General features: G+C 40.8%; 1 protein-coding gene across 1 annotated transcript; it reads left to right on the forward strand.

The window, feature by feature from the left end:
* Positions 1 to 450: 450 nt before the first annotated feature.
* Positions 451 to 1,737, forward strand: LOC118241707. The gene is made up of 3 exons (XM_035528172.1): positions 451 to 602; positions 662 to 1,086; positions 1,169 to 1,737. Exons 1-3 carry the CDS (start codon positions 451 to 453, stop codon positions 1,447 to 1,449), a joined length of 858 nt encoding a protein of 285 aa, XP_035384065.1. The 3' UTR covers positions 1,450 to 1,737.
* The last annotated feature ends 21,974 nt before the right edge of the window (positions 1,738 to 23,711 follow it).

Genomic DNA, 23,711 nt, shown 5'->3' on the forward strand with positions numbered 1-23,711 from the left:
ACAGTGTAACCTCGCTGCACAGGCATCTGTGCATCAGGCACAGACAGCAGTGGCTGGCTAAGTCCTCTGAGTACCTCTCCATGCTCAAGAAGTTTCTGTCCCTGGGCACCGACCCCAGCACCATCACCCACCAGCTGCCTCCGATGGTTCCAGTGCCCACTCCAAAATGGCTGCTGACAATATACGCGCAAGATGTGCTGTCACAGCTTGAGCAGTCGAAGGCCAGGGTCACCTCCATCACCTCCACCTTCCAAAGAAGGTAAGCTAGGGTGCAACACGCATGCATGCACGCCGCTGAAAACTAACCTCTACAATATGCTTGATTGTCACATGTGTGATGTGTTGTGTGCCGTTTGTCCCTTCAGGTAACTAAGAAACTTGCTGGTGTTGCTGCCAGCATGGGCTAAAAACGTCGGGAACGAGTTTGGTCAGGTCCTCATCAGCGTCCTCATGGTGGCAGAGGGTGAGGGCCTGCTGCCCATGTTTGTCAAGCTGATGGAGTGGAACCAGCAAGCCACAGAGGCCCCTCCTCAGCTCCTCTACGTGGACTGTGACTGCTGTTTCAGCGTGGGCAAGGGCAAGGCAGCTGCCATGTTCCACGAGTGGGTCCAGCTGGTAGTCAGGCTGAACATGTGGCACTTCATGCGACGGTTTGTGGCAGGTGTCACCACGGACAGTCACCAGCTGTACGGCCGCCTCTCCTTCTGCGTCTTCAAGTGGGACGTGGAGGATGTGGCCCATCTACAGGAGGCCTGACTGATGCCGGGTCTTGCAGCAGACCCACTGTCAAGGAGCTGGCTTGGCACTGTCGTCTCCGCCGCAAACGTGGGGCCCAGGAGACTGAGCTGCTCATCCAGGAGCTGACGGACACCATGGGCATCAGGCTTCTGGACCGCAAGAAGATGGAGGACATCTGGCAGACCCAGAGGCACCACCTCCACTGCATTCAGGATCCTCCTGGTGTACAGCTGTACAGGAGGGTGCGGCAGGTGACCAGGGGAGGGCTCGTCCTGCCCGTGTATCTCTGTGCATGCAGTTCCACTTCCCTGGAGTCGTTCCACCTGCACCTGAACCCATTCATACCTGGTAAGTCCCTCTCTCTCGCTCTCGCTCTCTGTATGCATGTCAGCACTGTTTACTAAAAGCCTCCTTTCCTCGACTGCTGCAGGTACAAGTGCGAGTGCCCTGCACTTTCAGTCATACCTGCTTGAACGGTTGGTGAGGTGGAATGAAGACCGCATAGCAGCAGCAGTGGAGGGAAGTGATCCTACTCAGGTCTGCTACAGCAGCCAGCTGCAGTACTATGCTGAGCACCAGCTGAGCAAGCATTTCCTTAGGCTCCAGATGGACTACACTAGGCCTGGAGAGTATACATCCTCTCAATCTCTCTTGCTCTCTCTCTCTCTCTCTCTCTCTCATATTCACATACACACGCACACACACACATAGCCCTTTTTTCCCCTCTGGGATGTATTCAACACACTTGTTTAGGTGAACTCATCAGGGTGGAGTACCTGTACTCTCAGACCGGTCTAGTGCTGCATTAGGACGTCGGCAGGGATACAGACGCTCCCGATGGGCTTAGCAATGAGGACCTTCCAGAACTGGAAGACGAGGGATTCGAGGATGTGGATTTGGGGTTGAATGAGTATCAAATCACTGCTGCCTCTCCATCGCACAGCAATGGGACCTCGTTCTCTGGCTGCCTCGTCGCGGACCCAGTCATACTGAACCAAGTCCTCTGCATCCGGGCCGACCAAGGAGACTGTCCCTGATGGCCCAGTTGCTACCCAGACTCAGGCTTTGTCTGGGGATGAGGAGGATGTAAGTACATTGTAGTTCTTTCTATTCACTTTGTGTTCACATGTACAGTACAACACAATTCCTAACCAATTCAATCTCCCAGTGTGGGAGAGGTCTATCACACAAACAAAAACCCTTCAGACTGATTTCTCAGGCTGTCATGTTCTCCATCTACAATGTGTAAAACAAGTTTCAATGATCTGAGCCTATTCTGCTGAAAATCCCAAGTTTCAGGACTGGTAAAGTATCAGGACTGGTAAACTAAGAAGCCAAATCCTCTGCTTGTATTACCCAATGATAAAATAGAATACATAAAGAAAAGGGAAGCATGTAGGAACAATTAATAAAAAATCCCACAGTATTAATGTCCATTGAATTTCTCTCATTGCTAAGCTTTTATTTAGCAGTGTGAAGAGAAAAGCCACTGCAGATAAGCAGATGCTTAAAGCAGGTTGTTACGTGGGGGAGGTGGAGAGCGAACACACTTGCGAAGTGACAATACCACTAACTAGGGAAGCCATAATGAAGTAGACAGATTGGAGAGAATAAATGTTTAATAACAGAAACAGACTAACAATACAAATTAGAATACAGGCTAATGGGGTGAGGCTGAGAACTAGGCAACAAAGGAAATAAACACTAAGGAAAGACTAACGGAGAACAATGATGAGGTATAAAACTGGCATAAGCGGGGAATACACGGAACCGGGCTACGTAATATAGACAAGCAACCAAGACAAAAAGACACCGGTAATCAGTCTGGGCGCATGACACAGGTGCTTCTATTCAAACACATGCAGAAGAGCTTCTCTTATAGAGCAAATTAATGACAACTACAGAGTGAGGTCTCTAAATGCTAATCAGAAAGAAGACATTCACAGAATGTGAGACAATCCACCAAATGAGTCGTCTTCAAATATCTGTCCAGTTCTAGACAGAGGGGGAGGGGTCTCTAGACAGGTGAAGGTTTTATGAAGGTGTCATGTGGCCATCTAAACTTTACCCTTCAGTAAAGTGTTACTGAAAATTTTGATTGTCAGCATCTTATAAACATACATGTCTTATACCTCTCATGTCTAATATTGGGCTACATCATAAATTGTCCAAGGTGATATTTCCAAATTCGCAGATCCATGGTGCCAAATGCCAAATAGTATCAGCATTTCAGCAATAACTGAATAGGCCCATTTAAATGTTTAAAGTGAAATGCCATTTTTCACCTCACTAGGCTTAGGCCCATGCTCTCCAAACAAGATGCTGAGACCCTGGTTCACGCCTTTTTCAAATATGGAACACTTTACCTCAATCTCTCCATCTCTGCTCTTCACTTTCCTCTTTCAGCTCACAGCTTAAAACATGAGAGAAGTTGAGACAAGAGATATAATATCTCTTCCTCTTCGTATTTGTTAATTTGACGATTGTGTCAATGTCTTTTTATTCTCTCCATCTTTGTTATTGTAAATCTGTGAAAATCACTGTATAAATTAAACTTTTTTTTTTTACTTGAAATTGCCAATTGTACCTAACATAATCATTATGAAGCCTCTGAAACACCAACAAAATGCAGCATGTTCTTTCACAGACACACACAAAAAAAACCCCAAAATTTTAAATCCCCAACACCATTCAGAACAGGAATTCAAATTTTTGCTAAAAGTGAGGTTATCCAAAGTCTCAGAACTGTCCATGCTGCAGAATAAAACTTCTTTTGATATCTTACATAAATGCATAATATTTAGGACAGTTGCATCCACTTCTGAAAAAAACATTTTAAACAGGCATGGTACAAAAATGGACCACCTGTTAATACAGTTTTGGAATTTGCTGTCTAGTGACTTGAGGGCTATTTGACAATCAAGGCACCTTTAGGGGTCAAGACTAGTCTGTTTAGACATATCTGTTTAGAGCTAACTGAGAATATCAGGGTGAAACAAGAATAATAAAATGATAATACAGTGGGGAAATAAAAAAATACAATTACAAATTAAAACATGGTAAAAGTTACAGTAAGAGACTTGCAATACAAAACATAACTATGATAAAATAAAGCAGTGAGGCAATAAGAAAATAAGATGTACAAATTAGGAAAAGCAATTGAAAAGACATATGTTTTTAAAAGCTTTGTGAAGGTGGATAGTGATGGCGTTGGGGTTCCATATCTTTGGGCATGCAACGCTAAATGCTCTTTCACCATTAGAGCATAATTTGGCAGGAGTAACAGAGAGCATATGAGCATCAGCAGTTGCTGTATGCGATAATGGACCAGGAGCCAGTGTAGGTTTTTTTAACTTGGGGGTTATGTGTTTCCATCATCTAGTGCACATGAGAATTTTTACTGCTGAATTCTACACATATTGGAGCTTCTTGAAAAGACTAACAGAGAGCCCAACCAGAACTAAGTTGCAGTAATCCAGTCTGGATGTAATAAAATAATGAATTAGAGTTTCACACACAGAATCAGGGAGTAAGGTATGCAGTCTGGCAATATTTTTAAGATGAAAAAAGGCAATTATAATTATTATTATAAATTATAATTATATTTATTATTATTATTATTATAGTTATTAATGTTGGCCTCAAGAGATTGTAGAGTCCATGATAACACTGAGGTAGTGAATCTGAGTCACAGAGAATGTCATAAAACCTGGGTTACATAGGTTGGGTTGACAACATTTCCTCAGTGTGGAAGGTAGATGCTATTAGAGTAGCTTCAGATTTAGTACTATTAAGTTTGAAGAAGTTCATAGCCATCCAGTTTTTAATGTCAACCAGGCAACTGATCAGTGAGTCAGGGGGCAGTGTATCAGAGGGCTTGGTGCAGATGTAAACTTGAGCATCATCAGCATAACAGTGAACCTTAATATCACCACGTGGAAGCAAGTCGATTATGAAAAGAAGGGGGTCAAGAACTGAACCCTGGGGACACCATGAGTGAGAGCAGAAGTATCTGACCTGAGGCTGCCAAGAGTGATGAATTGTTGCCTTTCAGTGAGATAAGGCCTAAACCAAGCAATGTGTCAGTGCTGTGTCAGTGACACCAGTCCAGGTCTCTAGCCTATGCAATAAAATGTTATGACAGACTCTATCAACTGCCACAGCAAGATCTAGGAGGACAAGGATTTTCACTAGACCAGCATCACCTGCCAATAACAGATCCTTAAGATCAATTGACTTCACTTTATTTTCTATGTATTTTATTTTTAATATTACTTTATGTTTTAGCTTGTTTGTAAAAGTTCATTATAAATAAAGGTTATTATTAATATACTGTGTGACGCACTCATACATGATAAGCATAACTAAGAAATGTACAAAATAACTTGCTCTCTGTTAGCAATCAAGTACTGGTCAACTCTACACTGGCTATTCATCTTATCTAAGTACCGCATCAGCAGTGCAGTCAAATACCCATTTAGCTTATTGTCCCTTCATTCACTCTCTATAGTTTAATACAGGCTCTGGTAGCAAGAGGGTCTTGTCAAGAATGGATTCGACTTTGTTTCCTAATTACCAAATGATGAATATAAACTCAGATTATTCAGTCTATCATTGGGAGAATCCTGAATGTTATGCTTTTATTTTCAATTGTTGATTATAAACAGGACTTGTGTTGACTGTGATGTGCAGAGCAAGTTGAAGTCCAAAAGTTCGCACTGAGCATGCACATACTCCAAAAGCAATGTTACTGCCAGTTCAGCTCTATGGACAGTGATCACCCCACCTCTGGCAATCATTAGAGTATTAGGCCAGTGTCACTGTGTAGTTATTCTACAGGCTTATCTGCTTAGGAATATTTGGCTGCATTTGTTCATAGACACACTGTGTATATGTGTTGTGTTTTGGTAGTTCACATCAATTATGTCTAGCACAATTTACAATGAAGGTAAAGATGCTAACATTGAAATTTCACTTTTATACAGTTTACACTGTTAATACAATTTGTAATTAGTACAGAAGGGCAGAAGTTCAGAACCATGGACAGCTCCGCGATTTTTGATGACATCACATTCGGATAAACTGGGATGTAGCCTACTGCCAAGATTCAAAGTTATTTAATCTCATCTTTATCATAAAAATTATGTGTATAATTCTTAATGCACAAGAACTCATTAGAATGCTCAACTTTACATTTCAAGTGAATCATAATAAAGTCTAATTTAAGAAATTGTATCTTGATTGAAAATTGATCTAATATTCCAGGGAAAGCTCTAAACTAGCTAAGAAATATTACCATAGTTCCCATGGTGATGTTCATCTCATGGTCTTTGTTTGTTTTTGGTTTCTTTCCTTGTTTCCCTTTTTGTTTATCTGCAGGTGTTTCTTGTTGTCTTTGTGTATTTAAACCCTGTTTTCTAGTTTATGTTCGTCATTGCCAGTGTTTTTGCTTCTGTGTTCTTAGTGCCTTGTTGGTCTGTTTCACTGTTAGCTGTACGATATCTGTACTATGCTTCGTTCTGTCAGCCTGTTTAATTTTCTGGTTAGCTTCTGTGTTTTTGATACGAACCCCAGGAACTACCCTCAGCCCCGCACAGCCACGCCCTCTCGCACACACCCCGAATTCTAGCACACACCTGATTCCTATTCCCCTCATTACCAGTCCCTTTATAAGCTTCTCCTCCCCGTATACTAATCGCGAAGTATTGCTTAACTATGTGGTGTACCAAGGGTTTCCTGAACATGTGTGGTTTCCCGGTTATTGACTCTTGCCTGGCCCTCAGACACCTCCTGTACGCTACCCCATGCTTCGACCCCGGACCGACCCGACCACGCTTACCTGTCTTACTGCACGTATTAGTTTAGTTGTTAAAATAAAACCTCTGCAACTGGATCCTCTTCTACATATTTAAACCGTGTATTTAATCATTGTTCAATGTCGCAAGTGTTTTTGCTTCTGTGTTTTTACTGCCTTGTTTGCCTGTTTCACTGTTAGCTGTACTACATCTGTACTATGCTTCATTCCGTCAGCCTGTTTAGTTTTCTGTGTTTAGCTTTTATGTTTTGCTTCTTATGTTTGTACTCTGCCTTTTTTTCTGTATCTGACACTGCTGGCTTTTTGCCCTCATTCTATGTGACTACAACAATAATGGATTTGCCCTTAATTAATATCAGTCTACTTAGTCCTACCTCTGTCTGCCCACCATTAGTCTTAGACTGAAAAGAAAAAGAACCCTCAAACAAATAGCAACAGCAACAAAACACTTTTACATGGACATACATATGCTTTAAATGTAACTGTTTACAGTATAGCTGTACTGTGCATTACTTACATTTTCACTGATCTCATTCATTGACCTTAACAATGACATCCATAAAGACAGTGTGTCAATGTTTTTTCATTACAAATAACTCAATATGCATTTTTGAAATTAGATTCCCTCTAATTAGATTTGAATAAGATAAAAGGTATTATTAAACACATGGATGGACTGTAGAGCTATGTATGTAGACATTTCCAAAGCTGTTATTTCAGCTGGAGAACATGGTGCACCTGAATCAAACATAAGAAAATGGCATCTCCTGGATTGAGTAAAAGGGAGATGGTATCTGACCATCACCTAGAAGTGGTAATTGCCCATGATGTAAGACTGTAGTTGCCCATGATGTAAGTCTGCCTGGTTGTTAGCCTAAAAACATGAGTCTCGAGTCTCTGAGGTCTCATTTGTCTATGATACAATGATCTAATTTGTTCCATGATTATACAGGTCTGATATATGGATTCAAAATGCTGACTGGTTATTTAGCAATAAATGGGATCTGAAAACTGAATGGTGGCTATCCATCACAAAGTTACATAGATAAAATTGTCCTTTTAAAAAAGTTATGGCATTTAGCAGACGCTCTTATCCAGAGCGACTTACAAAAGTGCTTTGTCATTTACTCATAGAATATATCCAAGTACAGTACAGTAGGTTAAAATTAAACATAACAATGAATTAGAATACTGTAGAATACAGGGATGAATGCTGAGACCTAGAAGTGCAAAATACATAAGGTCTATCTTATAAAATGATAAGTGCTATAAACAATAATTGCTAGAGTTTGTTAAAAAACATAAACAGTGCCCTACAATAAGTATTAAATTTGTCAGTCAATAAGGGAGCAGTGTCAGTTGTCCTTTAAATATTCAGCAAATGGGTGGGTCTTCAGTCTGCGTTTGAAGACTGCAAGGGACTCCACTGTCCAGACAGCAAGTGAGAGTTCATTCCACCATCTTGGAGCCAGGACAGATGCTTGTCATCCATGAGAACTGAAACAACGTATTTCAAGTCGAGCCATACATGAGGTTCAAAGTACTCGAGGTACGGATCGGACTTTGACCATTGACCTCATGTATGAAGGGGCTGGTCTATTTTTGGCTTTGTAGGCAAGCATCAAGGTTTTAAATCTGATGCATGCAGCTACAGGGAGCCAATGAAGGGAGCGCAGCAGTGGAGTAACATGTGTGAACTTTGGAAGATTGAAGACGAGTCGTGCTGCTGAATTCTGGACAAGTTGTAGAGGTTTGATGGTTCTTAGAGGACGATCAACAAGTTGCGAGTTGCAGTAGTCTAGCTTTGAGATCACAAGAGACTACACAAGCACCTGGGTAGCTTCCTGTGAAAGAAAGGGTTGAATCCTTTGTATGTCACAAAGGAGGAATCTGCAAGACCGGGTTAGATTAGAAACATGAGTTGAGAACGACAACTGGTTGTCCAAAGTTACCCCTAGGCTACGGGCAGCTTCGGATGGTGATACCAGGTAGTTCTCAAAGGAAACAATGAGGTCATGGTAAGGGTTGGGAGTATCTGGGATGAACAGAAGCTCGGTTTTACTGGGGTTAAGCTTCAAGTGGTGGGCTGTCATCCATGACGCAATGTCAGTCAAGCATGCTGAGATACGTCTGGAGACCTGCGTGTCAGAGGGTGGAAAAGAAAGAAATAATAGAGTGTCATTAGCATAGCAGTGATAGGAGAAACCATGAGAAGATATTACATCACCAAGAGAAGGAGTATACAAAGAGAAGAGAAGGGGGCCCAAAACTGAGCCTTGTGGAACAACAGTGGAGAGTATACACGGTTTGTATGTGGATCCTCTCCATGTCAACTGATAAGACCATCCCTCCAGATAGAACTAAAACCATCTCCAAGCAGAGCCAGTCACACCAAGCCTGGAAAGAAGAGAGAGAATAATGTTGTGGTTCACTGTGTCAAAGGCTGCTGAAAGGTCTAGAAGAATCAAAACAGATGAGTGTTTTAGTGGCAGCTTTAGTGGCATGAAGTTTCTTAGTCACTGCTATGAGGGCTGTTTCTGTAGAATGTGCCGGTTTGTAGCCAGGCTGATTGGGATCATGCAGCTGGTTCTGGGTGAGAAAAAGAGACAATTGATTATTAATTGCTCGTTCAAGGGCTTTTGAGAGGAAAGAGAGAAATGATACCAGTCTGTAGTTGGTAACGTTGGAGCTGTCAAGTGTAACCTTCTTGAGGATTGGTACCACCCTGGCAGTTTTGAATGCAGTAGGCACATATCCAGAAGATAAGGAAGCAGATCTCTTGCGATTGTCTGGAACAGAGCAGAAGGAATTGGATCCAGCAGACACGTAGTCGGATTGCTGGAAGTCAGGAGCTGATTTCATCTGTGGAGAGAGGTCAAAAAGAAGTCAGAGAGTTGGATGTTGCTGAATGCACATTGGTTGGAGGAGTGGGAACAGAGGAAAAAGACTGGCAGATTGCTGCAACCTTCTCCTCAAAGAAGGTAATAAAATCCTCTGGAGTAAGAGATGAGGAAGGAGGGGGAGGAGAGGATTTAGGATAGAAGAAAAAATAGTGAAGAGCTTGCATGGATCAGATGATGATGATTCAAATTTCTCTCTGTAGTAGGATGACTTTGCAGATGTTACTTCCAGTGAGAAAGGAGAGACTTGTATGAGCTGAGGTCTGAATCTACACGAGATTTCCTCCACTGCCTCTCTGCAGTCCTTAGTTCTCTCCTATGGCAGTGATGTGTTTCTGTTAGACAGGGGGCAGGTGGGGAGGACTTAGGAGGTCTAGAGGCAAGAAGGCACAGAAGATTCATTGATGAGGATAGTGTAGAAATGAAAGTATTTGTAACTGTATCCAAAGAGAGAGAAGATAGATAGATAGTCAGTGTGAGGAAGGGAGGACAAAATAGTAGAAGTAAGGGAAGAGGGAGTTATGGAGTGCAGATTGTGATGGAGGGAGGAGGGATATGTTTGGGAGGACTGGATGGAAAGAGAAGGAAGGGAGAGAGAGAAGGATAGAAAGTGATGGTCCTAGGGGTGGAGGGGGGTGACTGCGATGTCCGATGTTGTGGTGGTACGGGTGAAGATCAGGTCCGGAACATTGCCTGCTTTGTGAGTTGGAAGAGAGTGGTTCAGGGTGAGGTCAAATGCTGTCAACAGTGGAAGGATGCAGGAGCAATGCAGCTTGTCTAATGGAAGGTTGAAGTCACCAAGGAGAATGAGTGGATTTCCCTCAATGGGGAAATGACTCGAAGGATGTCGAGCTCATCAATGAAGTGATCTAGGGAACCTGGAGGGTGGTAGATGACAATGATAAGAAGTTTGGTGGGGAAAGACACTGTATTGGCATGAAATTCAAAAGAGGAGATGGAAAGTGTAGAGAAGCAAAGTGGAGCGAAACACCACTCTCGAGACATTAGTAAACCTGTGCCACCACCCCTGCCAAGACGCCTTGGAGAATGCATAAATGAGAAGGCAGAGGACAGGGCAGCCAGAGTCGCCGAGTTCTCAGGGGTGATCCATGTTTCTGTCAGAGCCAGGAAGTGTAGGAAGTGGAGGGATGCTAATGCTGAGATGAAGTCAGCCTACTGGACAGCAGATTGGCAGTTCCAGAGCCCTCCTGCCACCACAATATGTGATGGTGTGAAGCATTGTGAGTCAGTGAGGTTGCTGAGATTACGACGTCTATGATTGTGTCGAGGAGATCTGTGGGATAAGTGGACAGGAATTGTGAAGCACATTTCAGATGCTTGATTTGTGGATGTATGAGATAAAGGATTGAGATAATATGAGAAGATACTTAGCTCAGTTTGTGAAGTCCTGTAGGTGAGATGTAGATGAACTGATTGAGAACACCAGCAAACCTTCTCCAGATGTTGAGTCGTCCTAATTTAACTCAGTTCAATAAGTGCTGAGCCCGCCCGTCAATTCACACTTAAGGTCAGGGCGAAACTACACCTGTAGTGAATAATTACTGCTACCAGGCAACTAACAACTAGGTTTAGACAACAAGCCTTGAATTTCACAGAATCTAAGACAAAAGTAAGTGAACTCAGAGCCTACCTTAACCAACGAGATGATAATCCAACAAGACAAACCAAACCAAAGCACACTGTACAACACACAGGTTCATAAATCATCACACAATAAATGCAAATTTTAGAGGAGATTATTTAAGAATTTTAAATGCAACACATACCAGAGCTGGTGATTGACAGCTGTTCCCTGGAGCTGCAGGAGAGGTTGAGGAAGTTTGCACTGCTGCAGTTACTCAGATGAGCTTCACTCCCAGAACAATTGAAACCCATCACACAGATGTGGCTGTGTTGTTCAGGACTGGATGGAGAGGAGCTGGAGAAGTTCAGCACAGAGCCACAGCCCAGCTGTCTGCACACCAGAGAGGCATCAGATACACTCCAGGAGTCCAGGAGAACTTTCCTCCAGCCTGGGCTGAAGTAAACCTCCATCTGCCCCTCACACTCACTCCCTCCAGACAACTGCACTCGGCCCTCATGAAAGGCCTGAGTGGAAACTGAAACAGAAAGATGCATAAAAATATGGGTATATAGCTATATACTTATGTGTATATATTTTTTCTGAGAATGCAGTAGATATAATCTAATGTTTATTTTCACAGTTTACCAGAGGAGGGCATGTTCCCATAAAATGTATTTTTCAGTAATGTGGTGTAAAAATGCTCACCACTGCAGATGACTCCAGCATCCTTTTTATGAGAGTGTGCTGCTCGACTCCATGATCAGATGGGACCTTCTGAGAGGTGTGTCTCGTTCCCATGACAATCAAACACATCAGCCCAGGTGCGGCCGCTCCTCTCCCCAAACCAGTCCACCCCCAATACAGCCACAGCACTCCCACACTTCAGCTGTCCTCAGAGGACACTGGCAGCTCTCATATCCCAGTTACTACCACAAACTGAGACCCAGTCACTGAGGTACAGGAGCTCCACTCGACCAGAACAGGAGTCCCAGCCATTCAAGAGACGCACTGCTGTGTGACCTGTAAAACAAAGAACTGATTACAGATCTCTAAAATGACAAGAACAAAGCTTATTTTAGTATCTCATATATATCTCAATATATTTCTGGCAGTAAAAACACTTAACCTGAACATATTAGTCCCACTTCACTGTAATGGGAGCAGTTCTGTTTGACTGAAGATGTTGGACAGAGAGAAATCTCAGATTCGTTGCCTCTATACTGAAGTTCCTCTGTCCACACCTGGCCCTCCCTTCTGCCAAAAGCAGCTGCTCCCAGCACCTTCATAGAATGCCCACATCCCAGCTCTCTGCAAACAACCTCTGCATCCTGTTGGTCAAGGTCAGCATCACACTGTGGCCCAGGTCTTCCCATGAAGCACCTCTACTCTCCCAGAACACAGGTGAGGACCATGTGTAAATATGGGCATTTTATAACCTTTGTGTAGAGTCACATCATTAATACCATGAACGACACATATAAGAATGAATGGTCTATAATCATTCAGTTACTTAAAACATACTATGAAATTTAAAGTCAGAATCATCTCATCTATGTTCTTTGGGTGATGGGTCTAGAATTAATCACAAATATGATATTTCTCAGATGTTTATACAAATCATTCTAAAAGAGATTAATAGAAAATAGACTGATTGAATATACACACTGATTTCAACATACCTGAGCAGATTAATTCAGCATCATAATAATGAAGACAGCTATGTTCACCCCAGCCCAATGATCCACAGTGTTTCACTGTAGACTTAGTTCCACTGCAGTCCACATGACTCATCCAAATTGGTCCTGACCCTGGTATGTAACCTGCGGTAATACTCAGTAGCTCTCCACAGCCCAGCTCTCTACACACCACTACTGCAGCTAATGGATTTCCACCCTCAGCACACACTGTTCCCCACTGTCCTCTATGAAGAACCTCCACTCTCCCAGCACAGCGATTTCCACCAGCCTCACACTGCCTGTGTGTGACCAAAAAGAAGAACATGATAGAGTAACAAAGAGAGACAGACAGATCATCATGTACAGTGGGTTTTTAACACACAAAATATGTTTTATGTAAAATGTGAAATCAGATTTAAAAAACACAATTCTTACCAGCACACACCAGTCCCACATCACTGTCATGAGAACAGTTATGTTTGACTACAGATGATGTTGGACAGGAGTAAATATCTGATTCATTGCCTCTACACTGAAGCTCTTCTGTCCACACCTGGCCCTCCCCTCTGCCAAAAGCAGCTGCTCCCAGCACCTCCACAAGAGGCCCACAGCCCAGCTCTCTACACACAACCTCTGCATCCTGCTGGTCAAAGTCAACATCACACAATGTGGTCCAGGTCTTCCCATGAAGCACCTCCACTCTCCCAGAGTGGACTGCTGTTATTCTGTCTCTTCTTTTATGTTTAGTTGCAGAGGTAGAAATTAATTCAAGAAATATATTTTTTACAAATGTGTTCTGATACAAATAAATACATTTTAAATAATAATAATAATAATAATAACAACAACAACAATGATAATAAGTATTATTATAACTATTATTATAATTATAATAATAATAACAATTATTATTATTATAATAATTATTATAGTAGTAATGATTATTAGTGTTATAATAATAATAATAATAATAATAATAATAATTATTATTATTATTATTATTATTATTATTATAACACTAATAATCATTACTACTATAATAATTATTATTATTATAAGTATTACTATTATGAACTCCAATGTGTAAGTACATACCAGCTGTAAAGAGTGTGACTGCAAAAGTCAGTAGAATAGGAGCCAGACAGCTGTCCATCTCCCTCTGCCCTGCACACACTCGACTCAGCAGGCAACACAAACTTCACCTCCACTCCCCCAGAGAGACTTAAGGAACTGGGTCCCCTCAACCCCGCAATATAAAGAGAGAGAGCTCCTTGCAGCCGCCAGTCACACTCACTATTACCTTATTGAAAAGTGAAGGGGAAATCATCAAACATCTTCAATGACAAATCAAAGAAGGCATTTTTAAATCTCACCCCAAAAATTCACTGTTTTGTTCTGCTGCAGTAAGTTAGACATTGCTGTCTAGTCATGCTGCAGAAGTGGCGGAAAATAGTTCGGTTTAAAAAAAATGCCCATGTCTAACTAACGCCACTGATGTGGTTTTTAATTATTATTATTTTTTTAAATGAATTTACTTGATAGACTTGCTTTCTCTGACCCTGTCAGTCTGCGATAAAGAGAATAATGATAGCGCATCGTCTTTGTAGTAGGCGCATCCCACTGTGTCAAATAAATATTCTAAGCATTATATACTCACTCACCCCACACTATACGTGTAAAAAGCTCATTACTATTGCGGAAAAGTTGTTTATTCGCTTGACGAATAAAATAAAGTATCGTGTGATGTTCTGGAGTCAAGTTCTCACTAAAATAAACGTACCAAATTTATCAAATCCTCTAGCGTAAAACGTATTTTAAACTGTTCTCCCGATAAATTTCGTTCAAGAGAAAATGCTGGGAAACGCTTGAACTTTCCTCAATTAAGGAGAGTCATTAAGGAACCGTCTAAACAGTTCAAAAAGCGGAAATTTTCGTATACTGTTTTTTTCCACGTATTTATCTAACAAAATAATTGACCGTATCAAAATTGACCTTCGTGAAGAGAGACGCGCCCCCACTTTACTACAAATGTAATTGTCTAAAAGAGCTCTTTGTTGTTGTTTTTTTAATTATTATTGTTATTTTAGTTAACGTACACAACTGTAAAATAACTAGTAAAAATAATGTTTTTTTACAAGCCCACTACAACTTTCATTTTCCCCAAAAGCACAATAACAGAATTTTGTAGAATATTTATAGTTTTCCTAATCGCCATTCCTAACTTAGACTTAGACTTAAATTTGTTTGATTCCAAGACAATTATAAATAATGAAACATGATAGCCTACTTACTCATTGATTTACAAAATAAAAAGTACAGTATAAGATTTCAAAAATTAACTAAAAACATGCAATGCCTCAACAAATAGTCTTCATTCAGAACTTTACTTCCTCACCCTACAAGTACTCAGCATGTGTGAAATGTCTTGAAGACATTATAGGTGGTGCCTCATGAAGCTGTTTAAAAGAACACCAAGACTGCAGAGCTGGCATCATAGTAGGGTGGTGACTTTGAAGAATAGTTCAAGTTTGGTTTACTCGTCACATACATAGTCATACACAGTATAACTCGCAGTGAAATGGTGTACAATCTAAGAGAGTCACTACTCATTTTCCACAGGATTTTTACCTTGAAAAAAAAAACTAGAATAGCAGAAATGAACAGATCGACGAAAAGCTATCCTGAAAGTAGTCCTGAAGCGGCTACGCAAGCTCTAAATACATCTTCACAGGGGTCTGTACCTGAAAAAGTGCGCTTCTGAGACATCTAGCTAGCTAGTCCTTGCTCAGGCCTGCTTGTGTTGCTGGAAGCACCATGTGGTGGAAACAATCGTGTTACTACTCTTGTTAGAAATGGAAGCTGTAAATGAATTAATAACAAATCGACAGGGACATAACTAGCTATCCAACTATCTAGGTAGATAGCTAGGTGGCTAACTTGGGATCCTGTCCGCTATTCTAGTCTTTTTCATGCGCGCTTTTGCTTGTATTGGGAAGGATCGTTCGACTCTTTTACCCTGCAGCTACAAAAGGTGGATCATTCACCCTACTCAACCATTGACCAAGCTCTCAGTCCTCTGAAGAGTGAAAGTAACATTTCAAGGCTTATTTTATATTGTCGGTAGCGTCATTGAAATAAATAATTAAATAAATGTACATAGTTAAAATCACATTTTATGACAAATATAATTATTTACACTCATTTTACTATTATTTATGTACCGCTGCATGATGGTCTACATTTGTCACGGGCGCAGACCGTGCAGACAAAAAAGGAGGAAGCAGAGGTACACGTCTCCAACTGAAACGTTTAATGAAAGTAACGAACAGAAACGGTGCACCAACTACAACAAAAGAAGCCACGTAATATAAAAATGACCTACAACGGTCATGAAATTAAAGACGGCTTAAATAGAACTAAACATAATAACCCCCAAATGGTGTGACTACTTATGTTTAATACCCACCACCTGAGGGAGGCGTGGACAAACAAACGAAACGTGAAGCAAACATAAGCGCAAACAGAAGTCCACGTTTTCTGTCGCATAACGCTAGACGTCAACAGGGGGGCCCGGCACCGTGACAATATTTATTTATTTGTTGATTTAATTTTGTCCCAAAAACCCTCCATACATAAGCATGTTCCGCTTGAACCTGTTAAGTAAAAATTCGCGTTACATATTACCCCGCGTTAGTTTGAGCTTCCTTCCCCAATTTATTACTGTATCCTTGCTATTGTACCTTTTATTTAATGTTTCTGTTGTAGTAGTTTCGTAGTCACCCGCTATACAACCTGAAATGTGTTAAAAGTTCAAATGACTTATTTTTATGATTGAAAAAATGATTTATTATATATATACACACACATGCTGTCAAACGTGTGTAAGAGTTCCCCCTAGCTGAACTGCACCCCTCAGGTAAATGATTCTGATAAAAATGGTCCAGGACTTCTCCATTTATAAATAGCATGTTTGTAGCCACTGTCTGCTTTCATAAATGAGCTGTTGCATCTTTGGTGTAATGCCACACCCCTTACCTGTGTTGCTCTCCACGTGGTTCCCTCTTTTTTTTTGCTCCTATCATTTCCATGTGTGTTTTGTTTAACCTTTTTGTCCCCTCATACAGGTTTCCCTCTGTCCTACTTGTGTTTTCTCTCTTACCTGTATATATCCCTCGTCTCCTAGTCTCTCTTGGCAGTCAGTATTTACATTTGGAGTTTACTGTGTTTGTGTACACCCATTATTGACTATACATGCACCTGCCTTCATAATCTGTTCCCTGCTTTGTTTTCCAATTTCTGTTCAATTTAGCAGGTGAATAAAACAGCTCCCCTGAAATTTATTGGGCTGGGGGGTTGGGGGGTGCCTGTGTGCTCATGCCAACTAATCCTCCACACCATACCAACCTGCAGGCACTTCCCAGTAAATAGTGAATTTTGAATACCAAAAAACTTGAGAAAATATCATTTACAGAAGCTCTATACTGTAAAGTGGCATTTAATATATTTTGACAGACACTGAAAAATACAGGATTTTATTTACAAAATGAATTTTGTGAACCAGGAACAACCCATGTCTGACCTGCACCTAACCTGTATCAGAAAGCAGGTGCAGAGCATAGAAACGGGCTCTTACTAAACTCTTCATTGTTCAGAGTGACCAGCTATGTACTATGACTATGTAGATAATTGCTAAAGTTAATGTATATGCATATATAAATATATCTTTACTGCAATAATGTAAAGGGAGTTTGAGTCCAAAGAGTATATTTACCTGTTTTATCCAGTGGTGCACAGTATTGAAGGGATTTGAAATTTTTGGTTCACGTTATCGGATCAGGTAATTTTCCAAGCAGAATGGGGGAGGACAAAATCTTGGTAAATGGCTCTATATATTTAGATATTTATATATTTATTTAATAATGAAGTGCTGTATAACTGGAACATGTTTTTGATAAGCCTTTATCAAGACAAAGACAATATGGGGGAAATATTAAAAACTTAATAATTTAATTACCTGTAAATAGTCCGGTCCAAGGGGTGAAGAGTATATATAAGCAGCGAGGTATTGTAATGGCCCGAGTGCCGCAGGGTGCAGAGCAGGACGCATAGACTCTCTTGACAGCGACAGACGTTTATTGGTAGCCGCACACAACAGTGGCACTTACACATAATGTGAACAGTGAACACGAACAGAAACAATGACCTACCGTGATGCACACAATGACAGGGGTTTAAATACATAAACACAGAACAACACTAACTAGGTACAGGTGTGTGCAAACATGAAGACCCACTGCACGTGACAGGTATAGACACAGGCATCTGGAGGTAGATGGTAGATATGCGCTGATATACTACTATAACTGGAATGCATGTTGAGCTACATTTATTTGGGCTTTTTAATTTTTTTGTTGACTGAATTTATTTTCTTTCTTTGGTAGTTTTCTTTGAAATTTAATTTCTGTCACAGGAGTTTTGGGAAAATAAATCCCCATCATTTTCAGAAATACCACCTGTATCGCACTCTGTTTGATCTCCCACTGCAATCTTGTTACATTTCCCATCTACAATTTGTAAAAGAAGTTACAGAGGAGGCCCCTACATTAGGACGTGTACAAACTGTTTGGCTTTTGTTTTGTTTTGAGAGGGAGTATGGTCGCTTCTCATAAGTATTTGTGTAAAAAATGTGAAGACACCTAAGAAAAAGCCTGTCTTTGACCTACAGTTTATTTAAATACCTGTGACTAATAATGTTTTAAGGGAAGAAGCTGGCTTCATACATCAAGCTCATACTGTCACGGAATGCTCACCTCCCGCGAGGCACGTGGTTTGGCCAGCCACGTGCAGTAGGAGGACCTTTGTTTGTGGCCACATCTGCACATACCTGCACCTCGTTTGTTAGTGTGTATGTAAACCCAGGTCAGTGAATGCAGCTGGTCATTGTTACCATAATGTGTCAATGTGGTGTGTAAATGTTCAATGGTGATGTTAAACGTTATGTTTGTTCTTGTTTAATGTTGATCGTTTCTCGCTTGTATTTATCGTTTGTGATTCTTGTGAGTGCCATTAGTGCTCTATGTTAAATGTTAATAAAAGTACGTCCCAGACGTTGGAGTCTGTGCGTCCTGCCCCTCGCCCTGCGGCACTCGGGCCACCACATGTTACACATACCCATTTCTGGAGAGTCCTCAATCTTGATTTTATGCTTTTATTTCGAAGTGTTGATTATAAACTGGACTTCAGTTATTTGTTGACTGTGATGTGCAGAACAAGATGAATTGGAAAGTTCAAATTGAGCATAGGAATACTGCAAAAGTTGTACTTGACATAGAACTTTACTAAAGATGTGCAAATCAATAGATTCAAACTTTTGCTTTATAAAGTGTTTTCATGGCTGCAGATTTGTTGGTTTAGAATATAACCTCAGTTTATTGGAAGCAGAGTACACAGAATACCAACCTCAGTATACCAATATTGAATTGCTGATTATTATCAATGAATCTGCAGACATTTGAATTGTAGACTTGTATCAGTTCCATAACAACACAGTCACAATTATTGTTTTTTTTTTTAGCATAAAGGTTAGCACACTGGTCAGTGATGCACTTTGGTTAGAAGGACATTGGTTAAAATCCCATATCAAATTATTATTGGGAAGTATCAGGTACCTTTTTAAATTAATTTATGAGGTGCATGTGTGTTAAGTATGCTATGAATATGTAACCAGTAGCTAGAGATAGCTGAATTAAGGAAGCAGCATTAATCTGTGGATATGTGTATGGGGAGTGTATGTTCACAGGAGACCTCAGAACAGTCCCCAGTGCAAACTTGCCCAGTGCCTGACTGCAGACAGGTGGCCAAACATGTTTCTCCGTTATGTATGTATTTTTCATAAACAGATGTAAAATATCCTATATATTATTTATGAATAATGCAGAAAATATAAAAAGAACATCAATAACTGTTCAGTACCATGGACAGTTCTGAGATCATCTCACCTTTGGAAATAATTACAATATAAGACAATGTCCCTGATCTGTGTTTTTATGTGGGCTTATCTGCTCATTAAAATGTCTGTTTATACATATATTTACTGCAATTTTGTGTTGTGTTTTGGTGGTTTACACCAATTTTGTTTAGCACAATTTGCAATTATGCTGATATTGAAAGGTCACCTTACTAAATTTGCACTTTTAAAACAAATTGCAATTGTGCCAGAAGTTATGGCTGTGCAGAAGGTTAGGACCATGGACAGTTCTGTGACCATGTTCAAGACCATGGACAGCCTAACACTATTATTCTTATAACCAAAGGTAATTTAATCATATCATCATCTTCATCATATAAATTATGTCTAGAATTTGTAATGTAGCAAAATTCATATCAATGATCAATTTTAAATGATTATTAAAAAAAAAACCTGATTTAGGAAATTATATACCATACCATGTGAAAACACTTTCACATGCTAAAAATTACAGCCAGATATCATGTGTTATGACTGCTGAACATTTAGATTCGATTTTTGATAATCAGCCATGTTTTTGTTATGAGTTCTCTACTCTGGGATTGTGGTTTCTGTATTGATGGTCTCCTTGTGGCATTTGTTTATGTTTTTGTTTTGTTCCTTGATTTCACTTCTGATTTTGGTTTTGTTCCTGGTTTTCCTTTCTGTCATGTTTTATTTATCTCCTGGTGTTTCTTGATGTCTTGTAATCCATTTGTGTATTATGGAAAACAGCATAGTGCATCTGAATCAACCATAAGAAAAACTTTGTGTATGTCTTGGATTGGGTAAAAGGAGGGTGGTATATGACATCACCTAGAAATGGCAGTTGCCCACAAGAGCTGAATATCCTAAAATAATGAGTCTCTGAGGTCTAATTTGTCTATGATACAATGTTCTCATGTGTCCCATGATTATACAGGTCTGACATATGGATGCAAAATACCTACTGGCTATTTGGCAATAAACAGGATTTGGGCTGCTGTCACGGTATGGCCCCTCCCGCCTCAAGCGTGTGTGTGTGTGTGTGTGTGTGAGTGTGTGTGTGAATGTGTGTGTGTGTGTTTGTGTTGCCATGCCCTCTCGTGTTGTTCACCTGATCCTTGTTGTGTGTAATTGTCATACGTGTATATAAGTCTCGTGTTATATCGTCAAAGCTGTCGGTGCTTGACCCAAGTAGTGTGTTTTGAGTCGTGAGTGTTAAATCAACATTGAAACATATGTCTTTGTTTGACATGCCTCATCCTCGCATCCTCTTTAAACCTTAAACGTTACAGAAACACCGACCTACCAAGGATGCCTGAGAAAGGCAAAAAGAAGAAGGGGAGGAAAGGAAGTCAACGCCCTCCCACAGCACGTGTAGTGAAGTCTTTAGTGTTCTTGGGCACCCTCCTGACTCCAGGTGCAGGTCCATGTGCGGAAGAAAGGGAGTCATACGGAACCCCGGCGGGCGACCTGGACTGGTATAATGATTTCCATTTCTCGGAGTCGGAATCTGTGGACTCCTACTGTCCAGCAGAGAGACCTTCCCTCTTCCTGGCCTCGCTTCAAGGATCTACAGGGAGGGAGGAACCCACTGAACAATTTTGGGGGGCCCTGTGCATTGTCTGGGATCGGACATTGTGGAGTCCTACGGAGAACAGCTGGAGCAGGGGGAACAGTACTCAAAGATGGACTCTGCTGGGTCCTACGACCCCTGCCTGGACGATCAATGGGGCTACACAGATTATGGAGAGACAGGGGAGTGCAGTGATTATATACATGTATTGTCATGCATGTATATAAGTCTCATATCGTATTGTCAAAGCTGTCGGTGTTTGACCCAAGTAGTGTGTTAATGTATGTTTTGAGTCGTGAGTGTTAAATCAACATTAAAACATATGTTTTTGTTTGACGTGCCTCGTCCCTGCATCCTCTTTAACCCTTAAACGTTATAGCTGCCCTTTGCAAAGTTTTTAAAGACAATAAAGGACTATATTGCTAACTTTAGACTGTTTCATATATGTTTAGGGCTGCAGTTGATGCTCATGGAATGGGATAATGTGAGTATAAACAAAGTTTCCAGTGGGAGAGATATGCTGGCACATTTGTCTACAACTTATCTGCTTGTGAAATTTTTACACCCAAGTCAGCTGTCTACAGGCTGATCTCAAACCTTAGATTTATTTCCAAGATCCTAGAAAAAGCTGTATCTCAACAGCTAAGCTCCTATCTGAATCAGAACCAGATAGATGAAGTCTTTCAGTCAGGGTTTAGGCCTAATTGCAGTACAGAAACTGCACTAATTAAAGTAGTTAATGACATGTTGTTGGCTTCTGACCAGGGTTATGTATCTTTGCTTATATTGATTGATCTGAGTGCAGCACTTGACACTATAGATCACAACATTTTACTATATAGACTTCTTTATATATGCGACCTCTAGGTGACATTTTACATGAACACTGTGGTAGTTTCCACTGTTACGCTGATGATGCTCAGCTGTATGTCTCAGCGAAACCAGAGGACATATATCAGCTTAGTATTATTGACGAATACATAAAGGACTTCAGACACCAGATGTTGAGGAACTTTCTCTCACTTAATCCTGACAACAGAGGTGCTTCTATTAGGCTCAGAGACAGCTGGGTACTCACTCTCTAATTACTCAATGAACCTCAATGATCTCCCAATCACATGTTGGAGTTATTATGGGTCCCAGTCTCACATTTGAAGCTCATGTAAATAATATTTCTAGGACTGCCTTTCTCCACCTTAGGAACATTTAAAAGATTAAGAACATGCTCTCTTCATAATGCAGAAATGCTAGTCCATGCATTTATTACTTCAAGATTGGACTACTGTATTGCCTTACTGTCTGGCTCTACCATTAAGTGCCTAAACAAGATCCAGCTAGGTCAAAATGCAGCAGCCAGAGTTTTTACTTGAACTAGAAAATTTGATCACATCACTCCTATCTTAGCTACTTTACATTGGCTCCCAGTAAAATTTTGTATTGATTATAAAATTCTTCTAATCAACAAAGATTAAAATTCTTCTAAACCTACAAAGCACTGAATGGTCTTGCCCTACAGTTTCTTAGAGGACTCTTAGTGCATTATAATCTACCACATCTGCTTAGATCAAAAGGTGCAAGCTATTTACTAGTAGCGAGAATAAGAAAATCTACCACAGGGGGGCAGAGCCTTTTCCTGTAAAGCTCCCACACTATGGAATGACCTTCCTATAAATGTTCAAGACTCAGACACAGTCTCAATATTTAAGGCTGTACAGACAGGCATTTTATTAACTACTTTCTATCTTGGGTAAAGGTGTAGCTCTAGGGGTACTTGGGCATTCAGAGTTATGGTAAATTGGGATGTTATGATGCTGTCAATTCAGCTCTCTTATTTTTGGAGGAAAAATCAATAGGACTTGAGCCAGATGTGCAGATGAGTGAGCTTTAGTGGTTCTGTCCCTTATGCATCAAGGGAGAGAAGCCTCAAACTTCTCTCTCACATAAGTTCATATACCACCACCATTCTCCATTGTTCTCTCATGAGCTAATCTCTTGACTCCAGGTGCCAGGCCTCCCAACTGTCCTTGAACATTCTTTCCTGCTAAAAGCAAGTTTGTTACTCCCTGCTGCTGCACCCCTGCCCAGCAACAGTTAAACGATAACTGTCATACTCCATCACTTCTCTATTCGCCTTTCTTGCAGACTGTTCAAGATGAGGGCAAAGGTCACATAAAGGTCACATATTCCTTACTTTCTCCTTTAAGCAAGCATCCCGCACAACGGCCGAGTGCAGTTGTCTGGAGGGAGTGAGTGTGAGTGGCAGGTGGAGGTTTACTTCAGCCCGGGCTGGAGGAGAGTTCTCCTGGACTCCTGCAAACCTCCTCGACCTCTCCTGCAACTCCAGGGAACAGCTGTCAATTACCTGCTCTGGTATGTGTTTTATGTAACATTCTTAAATAATCTCCTCTAGAATTTGCATTTATTTTGTGATGA

This window comes from Electrophorus electricus, chromosome 7 (assembly GCF_013358815.1).
Source record: "Electrophorus electricus isolate fEleEle1 chromosome 7, fEleEle1.pri, whole genome shotgun sequence".
NCBI classification, from domain to species: Eukaryota; Metazoa; Chordata; class Actinopteri; order Gymnotiformes; family Gymnotidae; genus Electrophorus; species Electrophorus electricus.

Excerpts from the sequence above, each read along its gene's own strand:
- LOC118241707 (XM_035528172.1), top strand. The coding sequence starts at position 451 with ATGGTGGCAGAGGGTGAGGGCCTGCTGCCCATGTTTGTCAAGCTGATG. Across the intron at positions 603-661 it reads GCAGCTGCCATGTTCCACGA|GTGTCACCACGGACAGTCAC; the intron begins GTGGGTCCAGCT and ends GGTTTGTGGCAG. Across the intron at positions 1,087-1,168 it reads CCTGAACCCATTCATACCTG|GTACAAGTGCGAGTGCCCTG; the intron begins GTAAGTCCCTCT and ends CGACTGCTGCAG.